The sequence below is a fragment of the Oncorhynchus nerka genome, linkage group LG28, assembly GCF_034236695.1.
Source record: "Oncorhynchus nerka isolate Pitt River linkage group LG28, Oner_Uvic_2.0, whole genome shotgun sequence".
NCBI lineage: Eukaryota > Metazoa > Chordata > Actinopteri > Salmoniformes > Salmonidae > Oncorhynchus > Oncorhynchus nerka.
In genome coordinates this window covers 33407863-33431526 of record NC_088423.1, presented here as the reverse complement: position 1 = coordinate 33431526, position 23664 = coordinate 33407863, and the positions used below count along the sequence as shown (strand labels likewise).

General features: G+C 43.8%; 1 protein-coding gene across 1 annotated transcript in view; it reads left to right on the top strand.

Annotated features, from left to right (window-relative positions):
* Nucleotides 1-23664, top strand: part of gfra1a (gdnf family receptor alpha 1a) — a 113319-nt gene that overhangs the window by 82774 nt on the left and 6881 nt on the right. The window contains exon 7 of the mRNA XM_029640469.2: nucleotides 21294-21493. Within this exon, the coding sequence (XP_029496329.1) occupies nucleotides 21294-21493 (200 nt within the window). The remainder of the gene's footprint in view (nucleotides 1-21293; nucleotides 21494-23664) is intronic.

Genomic DNA, 23664 nt, shown 5'->3' with positions numbered 1-23664 from the left:
AGTAACCAAAAGGTTGCTGGATCGAATCCCCGAGCCGACGTGGTAAAAATCTGTCGTTCTGTCCCTGAGCAAAGCAGTTAACCCCCAACAACAACTGCTCCCTGGGCACGGATGATGTCGATTAAGACAGCCCCCTGCACCTCTCTGATTCAGGGGTTGGGTTACATGCGGAAGACACAATTCAGTTGAATGCATTCAGTTGTACAACTGATTAGGTATCCCCCTTTCCTTTGTCAGGGGGCCAGAACATAATTATAAATATTTTTCAGACTGCATAGTGACATCTAGAAGCCTAAACAGATATATTTGACTAAAACATAATAATTTCAAACATTGATTACATTTGTATATGATCTCATATATCTATATTTTGCATGGGAATACTTTGGAACAGATTTCCAAAATGAAAATCACTTGGAGCTGATTTGCTGGTGTGTTTACAGTCTTTTATGTACAAAGAAAAAATATATATATATATGTCACGGTCGTCATAAAGAGGAGACCAAGGTGCAGCGTGGTAAGCGAACATCACACTTTAATTAAAGAGAGAACACTGAACAGAACTAAACAAAACAACAAAACTAACCCTGAAGCAATATGGCTAGTGCAGAACAAGGAATACTATCCATGGAATATGGCTCCCTAAATATGGTTCCCAATCAGAGACAACGATAAACAGCTGCCTCTGATTGAGAACCAATCTAGGCAACCACAGACTTATAAACACCTAGACCAGGGAAAAACCCATAAACATACAAAAAAAACTAGACAATACAAGAACTACACAAACCACCCTTGTCACACCCTGCCCTAACCAAATAATAAAGAAAAAAAAGGTCTGGGCGTGACAATATATATATATATATATATATTTATTGCTCAGAAAGCTTTGGGGGCCAAATAAAATCAACCGCGGGACACCAGTTGGGAACCCTGGTCTGTCTAGACAGACGGGTTTCTTCCAACAATGTACAAATGTTTCATCATACATGTCTTTAATTAGACCAATGTCAGTTTGTCAGAGAGGAAAGGGTGGCGTTGGGAAAGCCGTATTATCTGTTCATGTCCTGCCGTAAACATTTTCGGGGGCTAGCGCTGGTGGAGGATATTTTCAATGAGTGTATATCGTTTGCTTGCGCCATGACGTCAGCGTTGCATGCTTACAACCACTGACTGGCTGTGGCTAGAACTAGCCTAGCTGTCTGCACATTGCCCACATGAACACATTGCCTACATCTATTTACTATAGAATACTATAGTACTTACTATAGAATTCTGTAGTATACTGTGGAACAGTGGTTCTTAAACCTCTCCCCTGGGACCCCAGACATTTCACTATTTTGTTTTATCCCTGAAATAGCTCACCTGATTCACCTAGTCATGGGCTTGATGATTAGTTGACAAGTTGAATCAGGTGTGCTAGCCCTGGAATAGATCAAATACATGAAATGGCTGGAGGTCCCCGAGGAGATGTTTGAGAACCGCTGCTGTTGAATAAAATACTACACGCTGTAGTATCACTCAATCATGTGTAGTACTTACTATAGCATTTTGTTGTATACAATAGAAAACTATGGTAATGTCCTCAAAAGCACTGCAGTTTATAGTAATACTACAGTATTTAATTAGCATCTTCCCAATCCATTCCCCTCCCCTATATCCTAATTTGTGCCACCCAAAAAGTGAGAAACCTACACGCCAAGATCTGATCAGACCTACCTACCTGCCTACAGTGTCACACCCTGGCCATAGAGAGGCTTTTATTCTCTATTTTGGTTAGGCCAGGGTGTGACTAGGGTGGGCATTCCATGTTCTTTTTTTCTATGTTTTTGTATTTCTTTGTTTTTGGCTGGGTATGGTTCTCAATCAGGGACAGCTGTCTATAATTGTCTCTGATTTGGACCCATACTTAGGTAGCTCTTGCCCACATGGGTTTTGTGGGTAGTTATTTTCTGTTTTGTGTGTCTGCACCAGACAGAACTGTTTTGTTTGTTCCGCTTTGTTACTTTATGTTCTAGTGTTCAGTTTATTAAAAATCATGAACACATACCACGCTGCACCTTGGTCCTCTTCTTCAAACAGCCGTTAAATACAGGTTATGGAAAATTAGCTCTTAGTTTTTGTCCAGTATACTACAGTCCACAAAAACACTACAGTAAATACTACAGTATACAACAGTATTTATACAATAATAAACTAAATATTACAGTAATGTCTGGACTAAAGTCTGCAAAAACCCAGGTCAAAAAAATCAGGGCTTGGTAAACCCAGGGCACAGGTGAAACAGATCAGGGCGTGACACTATAGCATATTTTCATTTGGGTGTGTCCACCGATGTCATGTTTCTGAGGGGATTGTTTTTAAGCCCTGTCTACTCAAACTCATGATTTGTTAGGAGATTTGGGCACCCTCCCCACATTCTTTCCTGCCCAGAAAATACTACATGATTTTCCATTTGAAACTGAAAGGAGTTAGGTTTTCTCATTTGAAAAATACTACATTTATTGAAACCAAAAAGATGATTCAATGCCAAATGTTTTATTTGATTACCAAACCCGTATTTCAAGTTGCAACCTATTTCTTTCAACACGCAGCTTACTTTTACACTTTGGTTCAAAACCTTATAACTTATACAAACTAATATTTCTGTCACGCTGGCATGAAGGATTCGGGAGACGGGCAGGAATGCGTAATAAGGGTTTTTATTAAGCCCAAATTACGGAGTGCCGTGCAAAGGCACAGGGACGAAGACCAAACAAACACGTAACAAAACGCAGGGTAGAAACCCAAAACAAAAAGAGCGAGGAGTACCTCGAATAAATAACACCCGCACAATGATTAACACATGGGACGAGACCCGTAATCATCTGCGCAATCCACAAAGGCACAAAAGCCAAAACACACACAGAACATGTACTCACACGCACCAACGGACATTGTAACAATAATCGCCCGCCCAATGGAAACCAAAGGGCACATATATTCAAGTACAATCAGTGGGAATAGGGGCCAGGTGTGCGTAAGGAATGTTCTGGAGGGATCTGTGGCAATGTCATGTAAAGACAACCCATTTTTTCATATTGTTCAAAGTTCAAATTTGTATTTGGAATTACCAATCCAAATGTCTTCAATTAGGGTACAAGCAATTAAATAAATTCCCTGTAAATCAAGAAATTAAGTTTGTTCAAGAACTTGAAATAATGTTTCCAAAAATATTCTTTGTACTACACATTCACATTTAGTAGCTACACTATCATAACCAAGCATTGACCACTGTAACATATACACCTTATCATGCTCTTTAGTATCACATGCTCTTATGCAAGTATCATTACATATGCTGGCAGTGTACAGGTTTAAGTTTAAATAACAACTACAACAGACAACATGAACCGGAATGACCACTCTCACGGGTGGACAAAAATAAACTCAAAGCCACACCCCCAATAAGCCACACATCCAACTCTTCTGATGCTTGAGGTGTTGAAAGCAATGTAGGGCTCTATTCAATCTGTATCGCTGAAGGGTTAGAGATTGTGCGATAGAAATGTAAAGGAAATTTCCAATTGAGCTGACACATGCAGTGTTTTCAGTGAATGCGGTCTCCGCTAACATGGAGAAATTGCCTTTGAATTTCAATCACACTGTAAAGCTGAACTTCCGCAATACAGATGTATATAGAGTCCTTGGAAATGTTCATTCAATTTTTTTAAATCACATTGATCTGTCGAATTTGTTATTTGATTTCAGGCGAAGTGAATAGATTAGGTTGAACATATCAAAGCGTAATTTTCAATCATTCCAATCAGTATAAACACTTCAGATTAACAACAGCGTCATCCCACTTTTTACAGTGTAGGTCTGTGATTTCCAAAACTATGATTGAGAGGTCAAGCTACTGTGGTTATTCGGGGTGTTTCGCTCTGTCACTACATGTCTCTGGGCTCCTCAAGACATCCAGGAAGAGCCTGTGAAGTTTTTCCGAATTAAACTGTGTCCATCTCTCCCTCTATCCCATTTAAAATGTACATTTTTGTCATTTAGTAGACACTTATACCGAGGGACTTACAGTTAATGCATTCATCTTAAGGTAGCTAGGTAAGACGACTACAAATCACTGTCATAGTAAGTAACACTTTTTAGTGCTAGTAAGAAAAGAGAAGTGGAAGTGTTGAGCATAGACTTAAGGTAGGGAGGGGCAGTTCTGGGAGCCAGTGGAGAGTGCGAAGGAACAGGGTGACATGTTTCGAACGTTGGAAGGTTGAACAGCAGACGGGCTGTGGCATTCTGGATAAGTTTCAGGGGTTTGATGGCACAAGCAGAGAGCCTAGCCTCTGATTTCCTCAAAGATGCCAAGGCATGGTTGGGCCTTCACTGTCTCTCACTCTCGCTCTCTCTAATTCAAGTCAATAGACTTTATTGACATGGAAAGTTACAGTTTTTCTCAATTGCTAAAACATAATTTCTGAAACCTTGCTCCATTTCCTGAAAACATTAAACACAAAACCTCATCTTCAATCACTATTTACATAACCTCTGACTCCTCTCGCAAAATGAAACATTCGCCTCAAAACAGTTTTACCTGTGTTCAAAATCAAACACTGATCTCAAATCATAAACAAAGTGATCAAAATGATATACACTCTCAAGCAGTCAGTAAACAATACACCGAAAAATAGAAAACATGTTGTTCAAAACATACAATTCTCAAGGAGAAGGACATTTTTAATCTAAAAAAATATTCATATTTTTCCATCATTGTCTTTTGATGAACGAAAACATGTTCTATCATAGTAGCTCAAAATTGATCAGAAATGACTACTCTGCTTTTGCTCTTTGCAATTTTGTTTTCTGTTCTTCCTCCTCCTTGTGCGCCTATTTTTACAGTACTGTACCCTGCATCTCACAAACTTGTCCTTTGTCTCTGTGATACTGTAATTCTTGTTCTTTGTTGATATGAACCTACAACCAGTCAAAATCTATTGAGCAGTCAGTACTGTTAATAAATGGAAAGCACAATGTTCAGGGCCATACAATTTGTCCATTGTACAGTATATAGCCTCCAATGCACTGTACTACAGTATACACTACTAAAAGGGACAAAAATCAAAGGAGTAAACATGTGATCAATGTGCTTCTTCTTGTCTTGGGCTGGGTCAGGCCAGAGCACTTCGTCGACATCACGGGCAATATTGTCCCTCCTGAGGCAACGGGGGAAGAAGCCTCTTTTGTGCCGTATCCAGCCCTGACATGATTCCTCACCTATATCACCACAGGCTAAATCCATGGCTTGCAGCAGATTTACTCTGGTGTAGGGTTGTCTATCGTACACTTTCCATCTCCAAGAGGAGAAAAACTCCTCAATCGGATTCAGGAAAGGCGAGTATGGAGGGAAGTACAAGTTCATAAACTGCCCATTGATGTTAAACCATTCCCTTACCTGAGCAGCTCAGTGGAAACTGACATTGTCCCACACTATCACATAGGTGGGAATGGGATTCTCATTTAGCTCTTGACCCTGCTGCTCTTGAACCTGCTGCTCAAATAAAATATCTCTTAGATTGGCAATAACTCTTAGAAGGTGCTGGGTGTTATATGTGTAATATGGTGATGTAGAACACCATGGTTGCTGATAGCAGCACAGATTGTGACATTGCCACCTCGTTGACTAGGGACTTTAACAATGGCCCACTGTCCAATCATGTTTCGGCCTCTCCTTCTCCTCTTTGTTAGATTGAGGCCTGCTTCATCGACAAAGATGAACTCATGGGGTCTGTCCAAGGATTCCAAGTCAAATATTGTCTGTGTAGAAATACAATATACTGTATGTAGGATTTTGTAAGTCGTACAGAGACAGTGCTATACTGTAGAGTACAATTAGGCTTCTGATTCACATACGTTGTATGTACTGAAGAGTAATGTCATTCACATAGTATGTGTTAGTACTGTAGACAATCTGTATTACAGTAAATGTTTCTGAATGTACACTTACTTGCACATACTGAGCTCGCAATTCTTTCACCCTTAGTAAGTTGCGCCCCAAAAGGTACTCTGTATACTTGTTTCATTCACATCCTGTTACGATGGAGGACACAGTAAATTGTGGAAATGCTAACACTGTCGATTCCCTGGAAGTGTGTGTTGTCTTGTATCACTCGTTCCTGAATTTCTCTGAGTCGTATTGCATTATCTTGAAGGACCATGCCAACTCTAACGGCCTATTGCTCCCGAGTGAATATAGCTGTCCTTCCGCCTGCATGTGGCAGCCTTGCAATTCTACAAAAAGTAGTTGTGCAGTTACAAAACATATTCATGCAGTACAATACATGCAGTGATTAACTTGACAAATGTCTATAGAAACAGCTGCATATAGTGTAGTACAGTAAATTTGCAATTACAAAAATACAGTAGTATCCTGTACCTGTTCTCTTCTCTGAATGTCCTTACTATGGTGGACACAGAAAATCGGCTCAAATTGGGTTGCACTCTAAGTCCTGCTCCCCTCATTGTCAGTCCATGGACAAGAACATGGTCTATAACTGTTGCTCGAATTTCATCAGATATTTCCACTCTTTGTCTTCCTCTTCGTCCTCCTCTTCCTCTTTCTTGCCTTCCTCCTCCTCTTCCTCCTCCTCTTCCTTCTCGTCGCCCACCTCGCATACGAACTCATCCTCATCCTCTCACATTGTTTCTTCTATCCATTCTCAGACTTTCTCCTTCCCACCTTCAACAACCCGTTTGCTCTCTGAACTGGCTTATATTGGTTGTGTCGCATCATTTGAAACAGGTTAAATCAATTTTGAGTGGTTGTGTTCAATGAATGACATGTGTTCTCTATTTGTATTTGATTGTTGCCACTTGTGTTTACCAGTATGGATGACATGTGCATTAGAGTGCAGAATGGGTTTTGAGAATGTGTTTAGAGTTTTGCTGAAAAGTCTAAGTGAGATCTGCAAATTGTGTTTTACCATGTGAAATGGTTTAAGGTATTGACAACAGACTGCATAATTTGCTAAATGAGTCCAGGCAACTGAGAACTTTGTTCAGCCAATGGGTTTTAGTGTTTTAGCAATTGAGAAAAACTGTAAATGACTTACATTGCCAAAGTACGTACATAACAGCAATGATTGGACTAACAGTAATAAATAAATAATAATAATAATAATAGTAGTAGAAGTGGTAATGACATTAACATTAACAGCAACTACAACAATAGCAATATGAATAATAATAAATAAAAGTTATAGTAGTAGACTCGCTCTCTCTATCTTCCTCTACTCTCCCATTTCATTAAGCTGAGACGGCACTAACACACAGTGACAGATGCACTCTCACACAACCGTCAGTGCTGGTGTGGCTCCCGGAGCTGTGACAGAGCCTTGCTCCATGCCCTTAACCAGTGGGCCTTCTAGTCTCTTTTAGAAGGCATTAGTAGACAAAGCGTAGCTGCTGAATTGTGTCTACTCATGCTAAGCATATATTTTTCCTGGTTAAGGATCCTCAACTGAATTTCCCTCAACAGAGTAAATTACTATTGTTCTCTCACACCATTCTTTAGTCCAGTACAGTGATGGTGGTTCAGTATTTGTCATACATCGTTGTTCAGTGATGACAATAGGGATGCCAGCAGCATACCACCCTGCATTCCACTGCTGTTTTGCTTCTGAAGCTATGCAGGGTTGATCCTGGTCAGTCCCTGGATGGGAGACCTGGTGGTGTTGGAGGGCCAGTAGGAGGCACCCTTTCCTCTGGTCTAAAGAAATATATCCCAAAGCCCCAGGGCAATGCTTGGAGACATTACCTTGTGTAGGGTACTGTCTTTTGGATGGGTCATTGGGTGTCCTGACTCTCTGTGGTCACTAAATATCCTATGGCACTTACTGTAAGAGTAGGTGTGTTGGCTAAATTCCCAATCTGGCCACCTAATCATCCCCAGTTTGCAATTGGCTCATTCATCCTCCGCCTTCTCTCCCCTGTAGCTATTCCCCAGGTAATTTCTGTAAATGAGAATGTGTTCTCAGTCAACTTACCTGGTAAAATAAATGCATTACAGTGTTGTTACATCACTATAAAGGAGGACGAGTAGAGTAACTTCTGCTAAATGGCATATAGAGTTATTGGTGGTCCATTTGCCGGTAGCAGTAGCATTGTGACAAAGAATATCCTAACAGAGAGGTCACACTGAGTAACCGGCAGAATTATCACAAATCCATAAATTCCCTTGGTGCAACCTCCCTCTGTGCCCCTGAGAAATCACTTAGGAGAGCAGTAATGGCGCTATTCTTCTGGCCAACAGCATGAATGGACCTCCAGTGGGCACAGTGGCATGGTTCCTTTATGCCACCTCTAAGCACTCACTCCTAGTTTTAAAAAAAACTGAGATGAGCTTTTGTTACCTCTCCTATAAAAACCATCTCTCTTTAAAGAGAGGGGAGGATTGACTGAACTACTCCCTTTAACTGTGTCCTTCAGTAGCAATTCCAATCCCTATACTGATTGATTACATATTGGTTCAATATGACTAGGCAAAGTAAGCCCAAGAACTTGGACTATTGCAATAAAGTCAATGTTAATTGTTAACTACTTGAATGTGGTGTTACTGCACCTGGGCCTATTTGTTTGGCTCAACAGAGGGCCACTGTACACTAATGCCTCAGTCTGTCAGTGTTTTGGCTGATGCAAATGTCACTGAGTGATATGATATCATGTTTACCCATTTGCTGTTTGCACTTGTTGAAGGTCGGGTAAATTACTTTTTCCTGTCAGGGAAACGATTAAGTAGCAGATTCTGCAGATTCGGGGCTGTTTGCACACAGTGTGATATTCCCTGTGTTTATTCCCTGTGCTCTATCTTCTCTCTGCTTTGGGTAAGACAAACACTGCATTCCTGTGCAGTTGGAACAGCCTGCCTGGCCTACCTGTGTGTCTGGATTCTAACATTGCTTAGACATGGTGTTTGCAGAGTAAAGGCTCAGTATTCAACCCCACTCGCGTCTGTCAGCAAGACCAGGACACCGTTTCTATGTGTCCAGTTTGTAGTCAACGCATGTAGGAAAACACTCATCCTATTAGGGGTGTATATGGTATGTATTCTCAGGGGCTTGACTGGTAGGTAATACATGTCAGAATTTCTCAACTGCTGCTGATTGCTTCAGCAGGGTTCCTCAAACTCCATTGAAACCTCTGACATAGAGCTAGACCTAAATGGGAGCTAAACTCATGTTTCACAGCACAAGCTTTATGCCTAAATACGAGCCCAAACAAGAGAAGCACCTCATCAGTCGTGACAGACAACACAGTCTAATGCTGTGTCTCTAATTAGTCTTTGTTGGAGAACAAAGCTCCGTAAAAGACCATATCAACAAATTCAATACGCTCATCAGGCCGCTGCTGTGCTAGCACAAAGCATTAGGGTACTAGGATAGGCTCAGAGGCACACCCGCTTTCTTCACAGCAAGATAATGAAATCAGCTCTAATTTATTCGCTCACAGCCAGCCTTTGAGAGGTGTGGCGGTGCCAGAGAACTTTACAGCCCTAGAAGATTCCAGCCTAAATGCGCTGACAATTAAAACAAACACACAAAAAAGAGTAGGGAAAGAGGTACATAACACATATCCATATATCTTCAGGTCTCCCTGTCTGCTTTACTTCATAGATAGACCAGGTGTGTTGTATGCACACTAATGGATAGGGTAAACAGCCTCATCATCACTTTGTTATTATTATTATGTCCCTAGCTAACATATTCATATCCCTCAGCTCAGCCAAACTAAAGCACACTCACTAGAGTTTTTCTCCCAGTGTAATTCCATATAATTTGATTGTTCTCTCCCACCTATTCCATAGTGTTTGGAAAAGATTACTTAATAATGGATAGTGTTTTACTCCAGTAATGGCTTTATGAAAAGCTTTTTGTTTTGGACTTAGATGTAGTCTCTCTCTCTCTTGCTCTCTCTTTCTCTCTCGCTCTCTCTTTCTCTCTCTCTCTCTCTCTCTCTCTCTCTCTCGCTCTTTCTCTCTCTCTCTCTCTCTCTCTCTCTCTCTCTCTCTCTCTCTCTCTCTTTCTCTCTCGCTCTCTCTTTCTCTCTCTCTCTCGCTCTCTCTCTCTTTCTCTCTCTCTCTCTCTCTCTCTCTCTCGCTCTCTCTCTCTTTCTCTCTCTCTCTCTCTCTCTCGCTCTCTGACTCTCTCTCTCTCTCTCTCTCTCTCTCTCTCTCTTCCAAAGGACGTCCTCCGTCCTGTCAGAGCGCTTGCAGCATGAACTAACATGTTGTCCACCCAATCAAAGGATAAGAGAATGAAGCTAGTACTGAAACAGAGGCTACACCTAACTAGCACTGCAGTGTATAAAATGTGGTTTGTAGTTGACTCATAGAGAAATACAATAGTTGAAAAGTTTTGAACAAATTCATTTATAAAAAAATGAAGGAGAAGCAAGAGAGAGAGAGTATCACGATCGTCGTAGTGAGGAGACCAAAGCGCAGCGTGGTGTGAATGCATATTTTAATGATTGACGAAAAAACACAAAGTACACTAAACAAAACAAACTAACTAACAAGACGACCGTGACTGCTATAGAAACACTGTGCTAACTTGCAACATAACATAGACAATAACCCACAAACCACAATACAAAACAGGCTACCTAAATATGGTTCCCAATCAGAGACAACGACAAACACCTGCCACTGATTGAGGACCATATCAGGCCAAAACACATAGAAATAGACAAACTAGACATACAGACATACAACATAGAATGCCCACTCATATCACACCCTGACCAAACAAAACATGGAAAGAAACATAGAAACAAACAAGCAGGGTCTGGGTGGGCACCTGGCCGCGGTGGCGGCTCTGGCGCGGGACGTGGACCCCGCTCCACCATAGTCATTGCCCTCTTCAAGGGCCTCTTTAGAGTGGTGACCCTCGCCTCCGACCTTGGGTCTAAGACCCTAATTAAAGGACCCACTGGACTGAGGAGCGCCTCCGGACTGAGGGGCAGCTCTGGACTGAAGGGCAGCTCCGGACTGAGGGGCAGCTCCGGACTGAAGGGCAGCTCCGGACTGAGGGGCAGCTCCGGACTGAAGGGCAGCTCCGGACTGAGGGGCAGCTCCGGACTGGCTGACGGCTCTGGCAGCTCCTGGCTGGCTGACAGCTCTGGCAGCTCCTGGCTGGCTGGCGGCTCCTGGCTGGTTGACGGCTCTGGCGGCTCCTGGCTGGCTGACGGCTCTGGCGGCTCCTGGCTGGCTAACGGCTCTGGCGGCTCCTGGCTGGCTGACGGCTCTGGCGGCTCCTGGCTGGCTTGACGGCTCTGGCGGCTCCTGGCTGGCTGGTGGCTCTGGCGGCTCCTGGCCCTGGTTGGCTGACGGCTATGGTGGCTCCTGGCTGGCTGACAGCTCTGGCGGCTCCTGGCAGGCTGACGGCTCTGGCGGCTCCTGACTGGCTGACGGCTCTGGCAGATCCTGGCTGACAGACGGCTCTGGCAGGTCCTGGCTGACTGACGGCTCTGGCGGCTCCTGGCAGACTGACGGCTCAGGACAGACTGGCGGCTCTGACGGCTCAGGACAGACGGGAGGCTCTAGCAGCTCAGGACAGATCGGGAGACTCTAGCAGCTCGGGACAGACGGGAGACTCTAGCAGCTCAGGACAGACTGGAGACTCTAGCGGCTCAGGACAGACGGGAGACTCTAGCGGCTCAGGACAGACGGGAGACTCTAGCGGCTCAGGACAGACGGGAGACTCTAGCGGCTCAGGACAGACGGGAGACTCTAGCGGCTCAGGGCAGAAGGGAGACTCTAGCGGCTCAGGCGGCGCACTGTAGGCCTGGTGCGTGGTCCCGGCACTGGTGGTACTGTGGTACTCCTCCCCGCACCTCAGGGCGAGTGCGGGGAGGAGGAACAGGGCGTACTGGACTCTGGAGTCGCACAGAAAGCCTGGTGCAGGGGGCTGCCACCGGAGGGCTGGTGCGTGGAGGTGGCACTGGATGGACCAGACCATGAAGGCGCACTGGAGATCTTGAGAGCAGGGCTGGCACCATCCGCCCTAGCTGGATCCTTACCCTAGCCCGGCAGATGCGGGGAGCTGGGATGTAGCGCACAGGGCTAAGCACGCGTACTGGGGACACCGTGCGCTCCACCGCATAACACGGTGCCTGACCAGTAAAACGCCCGCCACGGTAAGCACAGCTCGGAGAACTGTAACGCCGAGCTGGCACAGGACGTGCAGGGCTAGGGAGGCGCACAGGAGGCCTGGTGCGTTGGGCTGGCACAGTCTTCACCAGACGGCTAGCACGCACCTCAGAACGAGTATGGAGAGCTGACCCAGGTGACATCAAATCCCGACACGCTCCGTCGGGCGGATGTCGTGCCTCAGGCACCAACACAGCACCTCCTCATAACTCTCTCCTCCAATCTCCCCATTAACTCCTTCACTGTCTCTGCTTCGCCCACCTCCAATTCCGCCCTGACCGGCTCTGGTTCCATCCTTGGCTCCTTATGGTAAGCAGGGGGAGATGGCTCAGGTCTGACTCCTGACTCTGCCACACTCTCCCTGTGCACCCCCCCCCCCCCCCCATACATTTTTGGGGCTGCCTCTCGGGCTTCCAGCCGCGCTGCCGTGCTGCCTCCTCATACCGGGGCCTCTCTGCTTTCACTGCCTCCAGCTCTGCTTTGGGGCGGCGATATTCCCCTGGTTGTGCCCAGGGTCCTTCACCATCTAGAATCTCCTCCCAAGTCCACGAGTCCTGCTTTCTTTGCCGCTGCTGCTGGCCGTTACCACGCTGCTTGGTCCATTGTAGGTGGGTTATTCTGTCACGGTCGTCGTAGTGAGGAGACCAAAGCGCAGCGTGGTGTGAATGCATACTTCAATGATTTACGAAAAAACACGAAGTACACTAAACAAAACAAACTAACTAACAAGACGAACATGACTGTTATAGAAACACTGTGCCATGAACCACAATACAAAATAGGCTACCTAATTATGGTTCCCAATCAGAGACAATGACAAACACCTGCCACTGATTGAGGACCGTATCAGGCCAAAACACATAGAAATAGACAAACTAGACATACAACATAGAATGCCCACTCATATCACACACTGACCAAACAAAACAGAAACAAACAACGCAAATAATGGTGTGACAGAGAGAGAGAAAGCTAGCTATATTTTGTATGTTTTTCACTTTTACTTTCTTAAAAATTCAAAGGGCACTCGCACATCTGAGTTATCTTTTTTTCAGGTACATGCTAACAGTTGAATAATATGAGAAAAAAAGAAGAAACCCACACACTGCTCTTGATAGTATTACTGCTCTTTAAAAAGCTTTAGGTATCGGCCTAAAGGCCTTAGAGTGTAATGATTTTCTTCTTCCTCTGACGGGGAGTATGAAATATCGGACCAATGAGCAGCGTGGTAAGTGTCCATAATGTATTTATTAAACTGAACACAGACTACAAAAAAACAAGAGAAATAAATGAAAACCGAAACAGTTTTGTATGGAAACCACAGACATGGAAAACAACTACCCACAAATCATAGTGGGAAAACAGGCTGCCTAAGTATGGTTCTCAATCAGAGACAACCATAAACAGGGCTCCGGGCAGCCGAGCGGAACAGGGCTCCGGGCAGCCGAGCGGAAATGGAGGAAAACTCGCCTCCCTGCGGACCTGGCATCCTTTCACTCCCTCCTCTCTACATTTTCCTCCTCTGTCTCTGCTGCTAAAGCCACCTTCTACCACTCTAAATTCCAAGCATCTGCCTCTAACCCTAGGAAGCTCTTTGCCACCTTCTCCTCCCTCTTGAATCCTCCTCCCCCTCCCCCCCCTCCTCCCTCTCTGCAGATGACTTCGTCAACCATTTTGAAAAGAAGGTCGACGACATCCGATCCTCGTTTGCTAAGTCAAACGACACCGCTGGTTCTGCTCACACTGCCCTACCCTGTGCTCTGACCTCTTTCTCCCCTCTCTCTCCAGATGACATCTCGCGTCTTGTGACGGCCGGCCGCCCAACAACCTGCCCGCTTGACCCTATCCCCTCCTCTCTTCTCCAGACCATCTCCGGTGACCTTCTCCCTTACCTCACCTCGCTCATCAACTCATCCCTGACCGCTGGCTACGTCCCTCCCGTCTTCAAGAGAGCGAGAGTTGCACCCCTTCTGAAAAAACCTACACTCGATCCCTCCGATGTCAACAACTACAGACCAGTATCCCTTCTTTCTTTTCTCTCCAAAACTCTTGAACGTGCCGTCCTTGGCCAGCTCTCCCGCTATATCTCTCAGAATGACCTTCTTGATCCAAATCAGTCAGGTTTCAAGACTAGTCATTCAACTGAGACTGCTCTTCTCTGTATCACGGAGGCGCTCCGCACTGCTAAAGCTAACTCTCTCTCCTCTGCTCTCATCCTTCTAGACCTATCGGCTGCCTTCGATACTGTGAACCATCAGATCCTCCTCTCCACCCTCTCCGAGTTGGGCATCTCCGGCGCGGCCCACGCTTGGATTGCGTCCTACCTGACAGGTCGCTCCTACCAGGTGGCGTGGCGAGAATCCGTCTCCTCACCACGTGCTCTCACCACTGGTGTCCCCCAGGGCTCTGTTCTAGGCCCTCTCCTATTCTCGCTATACACCAAGTCACTTGGCTCTGTCATAACCTCACATGGTCTCTCCTATCATTGCTATGCAGACGACACACAATTAATCTTCTCCTTTCCCCCTTCTGACGACCAGGTGGCGAATCGCATCTCTGCATGTCTGGCAGACATATCAGTGTGGATGACGGATCATCACCTCAAGCTGAACCTCGGCAAGACGGAGCTGCTCTTCCTCCCGGGGAAGGACTGCCCGTTCCATGATCTCGCCATCACGGTTGACAACTCCATTGTGTCCTCGTCCCAGAGCGCTAAGAACCTTGGCGTGATCCTGGACAACACCCTGTCGTTCTCAAATAACATCAAGGCGGTGGCCCGTTCCTGTAGGTTCATACTCTACAACATCCGCAGAGTACGACCCTGCCTCACACAGGAAGCGGCGCAGGTCCTAATCCAGGCACTTGTCATCTCCCGTCTGGATTACTGCAACTCGCTGTTGGCTGGGCTCCCTGCCTGTGCCATTAAACCCCTACAACTCATCCAGAACGCCGCAGCCCGTCTGGTGTTCAACCTTCCCAAGTTCTCTCACGTCACCCCGCTCCTCCGCTCTCTCCACTGGCTTCCAGTTGAAGCTCGCATCCGCTACAAGACCATGGTGCTTGCCTACGGAGCTGTGAGGGGAACGGCACCTCAGTACCTCCAGGCTCTGATCAGGCCCTACACCCAAACAAGGGCACTGCGTTCATCCACCTCTGGCCTGCTCGCCTCCCTACCACTGAGGAAGTACAGTTCCCGCTCAGCCCAGTCAAAACTGTTCGCTGCTCTGGCCCCCCAATGGTGGAACAAACTCCCTCACGACGCCAGGACAGCGGAGTCAATCACCACCTTCCGGAGACACCTGAAACCCCACCTCTTTAAGGAATACCTAGGATAGGATAAAGTAATCCTTCTCCCCTCCCCCTTAAAAGACCTAGATGCACTATTGTAAAGTGGCTGTTCCACTGGATGTCATAAGGTGAAAGCACCAATTTGTAAGTCGCTCTGGATAAGAGCGTCTGCTAAATGACTTAAATGTAAATGTAAATAAACAGCTGCCTCTGATTGGGAACCATACCAGGCCAAACACAGAAATACAAAAACATAGAACAACACATAGAATGCTCACCCCAACTCACGCCCTGACCCAACTAAAATAGAGACATAAAAAAGGAACTAAGGTCAGGACGTGACATAGAGGCTTTTTTTTAGCACCCTTATGTAGACATAGCTCCACCCACATCCGTTCCATGCATTGAATGGGGTTGGAATCGAGGGCGAAATAAGTCATGTTACCAAAAATAACAATGTGCATTTCATGAATATTATAATAACGTGTGTACATAAAACGTATTAAACACGTCTGTAAAACTACGAATCAGGACATCGACCCACCAAGCAAGTTTTCATAAATCCTTGGGTACAGCGCAAGAAAAATGTCAGAGTAATCTGAAATGGGGGCATTAATTCATGTTCACATTTACAACATAACATACATCGGCATTGCATCATTAAGACCTTTTGGAAAAATGTCTGGAAGGTGAAAATTTAAAAACATTCTCTTTTGCTCTGAGTACTATTTATATCACCTCCCCTGTCTGATATCTTAACTTTCTCTGTGGCACAAAATCTAGGTAGAAATGTCAGGTTTTTGGTCATTAAAATGTCCTTTGACTGGGTAATCCCTGTCGTTTCTCCTGATTGATCTTTTATGTTCACTAATTCTCTGTTTGAGAGAACGAGAGGTTTTACTTACATAACACAGCCCACATGAACATTTAATCATGTAGATAACATGTGTGGTGGAGCACATAATAATGTCATTTATTTGGAACCGTATTCCTGTATGTGGGTGGCAGAAATATTCACACTTCATCATATTGTTGCACCTTGTGCAACCTCTGCATGTATAGCTACCATTCGGAAGAGGGCATGAAAGAGCCTGGCTGCGTTTTTCTTTTGTGTCTGGCAGTTGGCATGGGCCAATTTATTGCGTAAATTGCAACCTCTCTTATAAGTGGTTGATTCTTAAATTCAGCAGGTAAAGCTGGTTCTGATGATAAAACATGCCAGTGTTTCTTGACAGCATCTCCCACTTTGCGTGAGTTCAAAGTATATGTGGTGGTGAACATTACTGTCATGTGTGCTCGCTCTCCGGCCTCTAGGTCACCAGGCTGCTCGTTATGGCGCACACCTGTCAACATCGTTACGGGAATCAGTGCATTATGACACTCACCTGGACTCCATCACCTCCTTGATTACCTGCCCTATATATGTCACTCCCTTTGGTTTCTTCCCCACTTGTCATTGTTCCTGTTTTATGTCGGTGCGCTGTTTGTGTTTCTTGGTTTGTTCATTTATTAATTAAATATATTCACTCCCTGAACTTGCTTCCCGACTCTCAGCGTACATCGTTACAATTACAGTGTTCTATAGCTCTAGTGGGTCTTTTTCATCCACACATTGTGGAGGGTAGCCTCTTAGGAACCTATTGCGCATCTCCGCTGCTTTTTCTTGATAGTCCTCTGTGGAGTGGCATGTACGGCCCAGTTTGAAATACTGGCTTCTTCCTCTTTTTAATGGCTCAGGTGGAAGCTGTCCCCCTGTAATAGAGTATTTCTGTCCATTTCTTTTCCAAACAGGGTTCCATTTGATATCTCAATCCACATATTGAGGTAATGAACAGGTTTAATTACTGTCACATTCAATAGTGAATTTGAAATTGGGGTGTCATTGAGTAATGCCATAAAGTCTGACAGCTCTTCTCCCATTCCTCCCCATATGAAACATTTTTTGTCAATATATCAATACTACTTCAGGACTTGATTCAAAAATGTATTTTAATTTCCATTGTTAACAAAACGTTCTTCAAAAATACCCACATAAAGGTTAGCATAGCTTAGCTAGCAAATGCAGCTAGCTAGTTTAGCATACTCAAACAGAGAGGGATGCTAAACTCAGTAAAAAAAAGAAACGTCCTCTCACTGTCAACTGCGTTTATTTTCAGCAAACTTAACATGTGTAAATATTTGCATGAACATAACAAGATTTAACAACTGAGACATAAACTGAACAAGCTACACGGCCATGTGACTAACAGAAATGGAATAATGTGTCCCTGAACAAAGGGGGGTCAAAATCAAAAGTAACAGTCAGTATCTGGTGTGGCCACTAGCTGCATCAAGTACAGCAGTGATTCTCCTCCTCATGGACTGCACCAGATTTGTCAGTTCTTGTTGTGAGATGTTACCCAACTCTTCCACCAAGGCAACTGCAAGTTCCTGGACATTTCTGGGGGGAATGGCCCTAGCCCTCACCCTCCGATCCAACAGGTCCCAGACATGCTCAATGGGATTGAGAGCTGGGCTCTTCGCTAGCCATGGCAGAACACTGACATTCCTGTCTTGCAGGAAATCACGCACAGAACGAGCAGTATGGCTGGTGGCATTGTCATGCTGGAGGGTCATGTCAGGATGTTCGGATGTACTGATCCTGTGCAGGTGTTGTTACATTGTGAGGACGATCAGCTGTCCGTCCTGTCTCCCTGTAGTGCTGTCTTAGGCGACTCACAGTACGGACATTGCAATTTATTGCCCTGGCCAGATCTGCAGTCCTCATGCCTCCTTGCAGCATGCCTAAGGCACATTCACGCAGATGAGCAGGGACCCTGGGCACCTTTCTTTTGGTGTTTTTCAGAGTCAGTAGAAAGGATTCTTTAGTGTCCTTAGTTTTCATAACTATGACCTTAATTGCCTACCGTCTGTAAGCTGTTAGTGTTTTAACAACCATTCCACAGGTGCATGTTCATTAATTGTTTATGGGTCATTGAACAAGCATGGGAAACAGTGTTTACCCTCTCTAGGGTATGTGGGACGCTAGCGTCCCATCTGGCCAACATCCAGTGAGGTTGCAGAGCGCCAAATTCAATTACAGAAATGCTCATTATAAAAATTCAGAAAACAAAACATATTTTACATAGGTTTAAAGATTAACTTCTTGTTAAACCAACCACAGTGTCATATTTATAAAATGCTTTTTGGCGAAAGCATACCTAGCCCAGAACATACCTAACCCAGAACATAGCCCAGTTGACAAATTATTACAAACAGTAACCAGCCAAGCAGAAGCGTTACAAAACTCAGAAATAGAGATCAAATTAATCCCTTATCTTTGATTATCTTCATATGGTGGCAATCAGAAGACATTAATTTACTCAACAAATGTTCTTTTGTTCGATGAAGTCCCTTTATATCCAAAAACCTCCGTTTTGTTCAGTAATCCACAGGCTCAAACTCAGTCAAAAAAATCTGACAAAAAAATCCAAATTGTATCCGTAAAGTTCATAGAAACATTTCAAACGATGTTTATATTCAATCCTCGTTTTTTTTTGTTAGCCTCAATGATCTATAATATTTCAACCGGACAATAACGTTGTCAATATAAAAGGTAAACAAGAAATGCGCCTGAAAAAACTCTGCGACATGTTAGGGTCCACTCGTTCAGACTGGTCTTACTCCCTCATTTATAAGAATACAAGGCTGAAACGATTTCTAAAGACTGTTGACATCTAGTGGAAGGCATAAGAACTGCAAATGGAGTCCTAAGTCAATGGATACTGTATTGCATTGAATAGAATACTACAAAACCCAACTACTTCCTGAATGGATTTTTCTCAGATTTTCGCCTGCTAAATCAGTTCTGTTATACTCACAGACACTATTTAGAGTGTTTTACATCCAAATCTACCAGTTATATGCATATCATATCTTCTGGGCCCGAGTAGCAGGCATGCTTTTCATCCAAAATTCCGAATGCTGCCCCCTACCCTAAAGAGGTTAAACCCTTTACAATGTAGATCTGTGGAGTTATTTGGATTTTTACAAATTATCTTTGAAAGACAGGGTCCTAAAAAAGGGACATTTCTTTTTTGCTGAGTTTATGTTAGCTAGCTGGCTATGGCTATCAAACACTAGAACTCTTCCAAGTCAAGGTAACCTTTTAGATTTATAAATGTATCGTCACCACCAGTGTCACTGCTAAACTGCTTACTAAGGTATCTACACTCTACTGCATGATTGTAGCAGGTTTACTAATACGTTAGTTCTAGTAGCTATGTTGACTTTGACATTAGCTAATATGGTGACAACAATGTAAGCTGTGGTTAGTGGTTATGATATCAAGTTTTTGATTGGAATGTTTGTTTGGCCTGGTCACGAACGGCTGATGTGTTGTGCACTGAAGTCCACAAGCAAAGATAAAACATGAGAGGAGGAGAGTGCATAGATGCAAGAAGGAATTATACATTCAATGGGATCATGCTGTTTGTATGTGATTGCTATGAAAGTGAACTGTATTTGCATGTGATAAGGGGTGTATTCATTCCGGTGATTTTATTGTTTTTTAAACGGAAGCAAACAGAACGAAACAGGGATAAACATACCTGAAAATATTGTTTGCAACTGTTCGACTAATGATTACGCCCTAGATCATCTAGATGCAGGCAAGACTGTGCAATGCGGTATTGAAAGTGTCAATGCCTGTCACCTTGATTACTCTAATTTCTCTCGACCTGTGCACCCACAGTACATTGTAAACTTTCATTCATAGGCTAGGTTGTAGCAACCTCATGCTGTGAATAGGGAACATTTGAGTAGTAGCCTACACCTATCAATGTTCCATTGAGCTGGGTGAATGGAATATGAATGACAGTCATCCAAAATGCTGTAATATAAATAAGGCCATGCTCATTAAAAAAATATCTTAAACAGCACAGAACGCAACTGATATATGCTGCACATAAATTTGGCATATCTGCATTCACAATCTTGCTTCTTCTCCTTCACCCTCAAGGCCCACCTCTATCCTTATGCAGTACTTTTAGAAAGTATTCGCACCCCTTGACTTTTTCCACATTTTGTTGTGTTACAGCCTGAATTCAAAATGTATTAAATATATTTACATACAATACCCCATAATGTCAAAGTGAAAACCTATTTTTAAACATTTTTCCAAATGTATTGAAAATGAAACAGAAATATGTCAGCTGTCTTTCTGGGTAAGTCTGTAAGAGCTTTCCACACCTGGATTGTGCAACATTTGCCCAGTATTCTTTTAAAAATGTATTGAGCTCTGTCAAATTGGTTGTTGATCATTGCTAGACAACCATTTTCATGGTTTGCGCTAGATTTTCAAGTAGATTTAAGTCAAAACTGTTACTCGGCCACTCAGGAACATTCACTGTCTTGCATTGGAAACCTCCCTGGTCTTTGTGGTTGAATCTGTGTTTGACATTCACTGCTCGACTCCGTTTGGTACAGAGCTGAGGTAGTCAAAAAAATCATGTTAAACTCCATTATTGCAACTTGTTTACAAACATTGTGACTTGTTACACATTTTTATTCCTGAACTTATTAATGGCTTGTCATAACAAAGGGGTTGAATACTTATTGACTCAAGACATTTCAGCTTTTGATTTCTATTTAATTTGTAAAAAAAACATTTTAAAAAATGTGTGTAAGCCAATCACACAAAATCTATATTTAATACATTTTCAATTTCAGGCTGTAACACAACAAAATGTGGAAAAATTAATACTTTCTCTCTCAATCTCTTCTCTCAATGCAACATTGGTGTAGTAGTCTAACACAGAGTCTGGTTTCTCTGTAGGCAAAGCCATCCACGCGTTTGGGAACGGGACAGACGTGGGAGTGTGGCAGCCCATGCCTCCGGTGCAGACCACCACCTCCACCACCACTCCTTCCCAGAAGGCTAAGGACCGCTCCCCCAACTCACTGGATGCTGCCACAAACACCAACCATCTCAACACAGGAGATGAGTCCCTCTACCACTTCTGTGGCAGCTTGCAGGTGAGGGCTCAAGCAGCTATGACACACAGCAAGAAGTGATTTCATGCCCAATGGATCTCCTGTCCTGGGAGCCTACGGCCCAGCATCTAATCTTAGGGAACTATTTTAAGATGGCACTGGCTTAATTTAAGCAATATTGATTTAATGAGGTAGAACAAATCTGTAGAGTATTCAGCTAGCACATTTGGTTCCTTGAAAATTGGTTCTGAGAACAAAGCCATAAGTTTCCTGACTGGTAAAACGTAACATTTTTTTAAAAACATTTTGATATGCCACCAAAATAAGTTGGTCACTCACCCACTCCTCCAATGACTTGACATCCTCCCAGCAGCTAGTTAGCCAGCTAACATAAGGCTACGTGTATTTAGCTTGCTAAATAAATAGCTAGCTACATAAATAGATACGCTAGCCCAGGGGTGTCAAACTCAATCGGCACACAGGCCAACTTGAAAAAACACATTGAATTCCCAGGCCAGACATAGTTCATTCATTTTTACAAAAAAAAATCTAACTGGCCATTGATTTATTAGAAAAAATATGGCCCTTTATAATGTCCACTTATGTACATAGGATGCTCTATATAGTATTTTTACATATTGTGTATTGTAGTTGTAATAGGGCTACATATTTCTCCTTTGCATTGTGATTTGTCACAGGGTTTTTTGGGGGGAGGGGGGGTATTCATTGTCAAGCTTTAAAAACCAAAGCCAGACTACAACATTTTAGTAGCCTAGCTAGGATTGTGGCATGTGTCTGTACACTTTCCCTCCGCTGCACGGGACATGGGACACGGGATAGTATCGCAATGGAAGTTGACTCACCAATGGGAGCGTGGTAATTTCATAAAGTAGATGACTTAACTGTTGACTCATTCATACTCATTTATGTGTGTCCTAGTTGGTCCACAGGGCTTGTTTGACACATGTGCGCTAGCCTATTAACCACATTATAACTGACTTGAGATCATTGCCCTTTGATTGCATTGACATTCCCGGGCCTTAGTTACAGTCGTCCGTTTTTGTTAAAAATATTGAGTAATTGAAACTGAAACAGTGCGTGCCGAATGGGTGTTTATGCTGAAGTACTGACATTTCCACAGAAGAACGTTGTTTCTTAACGTTCTCTGAACAATTTGTAAACATTCCCAATGTCAAAACAGTTGGAGAACGTTCCAATAACATTAATGAAATAATTAAATGCCAAGAAAAAAAGTTTTTTGTTAAGTTCCTTAAATGTGCAGATAATTTTCCAAAACCAAGCAGCTATCCTACACCATTCCCAGAAAGTTGTGGGAAGGTTGTATGCAAAATAACCACTGGACAACCATACTCTCACCCAACTCTGAGAAACATATGGTTCTAAGAACATTATATGCTAGCTGGGTAGCCCTTTTGAGATCCAATACTGCTTTTTTTCAGCAGAGCCTGCATTAACTTGTAATGGACTAACAGTTGTATAGGAGTCTGAGGCACATATATTGAATTGTTATCCTGGCCTATTAGTGGTATAGCTAGACACTGAGTGGAGTCATTCTCATAGCTAGACACTGTCCTTCAGTCAGTCAGCATATCCTGCTACACACTGCAGCTCAAACACTCACTTCAACAGCAGACACACTAGATGTACTCCATCACATACACAGCATACACATACTCTAGCGCCCTAGAGAATCACACATGGCCAGTGTGCAGGCTTCATTCACCTCTGTAAAAAAGGCACAGTGGTGTCACCGACAAGGTGACGTGTGGTCTGATCTAAATGTCACCTACTGCCACCCAGCTCCCATTAACATGGATGACCGCTAGCCTGACCGCCAGCCAGCCGACCCCTCGCCTGATGAGGTCCTGCGTTTCCCTGGCTGCTCGGCCTGCACCATTTGATAGGGCATTCATATGCTAATAGTACAGATTAGGATATATTACCCAGATTGATCTGTATGGCAGATAAATAGTGTGCAGGCCCAGGGGTGGAGCGGGGGTTATCTCTGTGATGATGTCCTGTCTTAGATGACCTGCTGGAGATGGATCTTACATTTACATCAGGGGACAAAGACTGGTGCTGTATCAGAGCGCACTGTTAGGGTGGTTGATGGTTATTAAGATTAACATCTAAGATTGTACCTTGATCAGTGTGAATGGCTTCAACAAAGCAAACCCAGTTGTATATCAGCA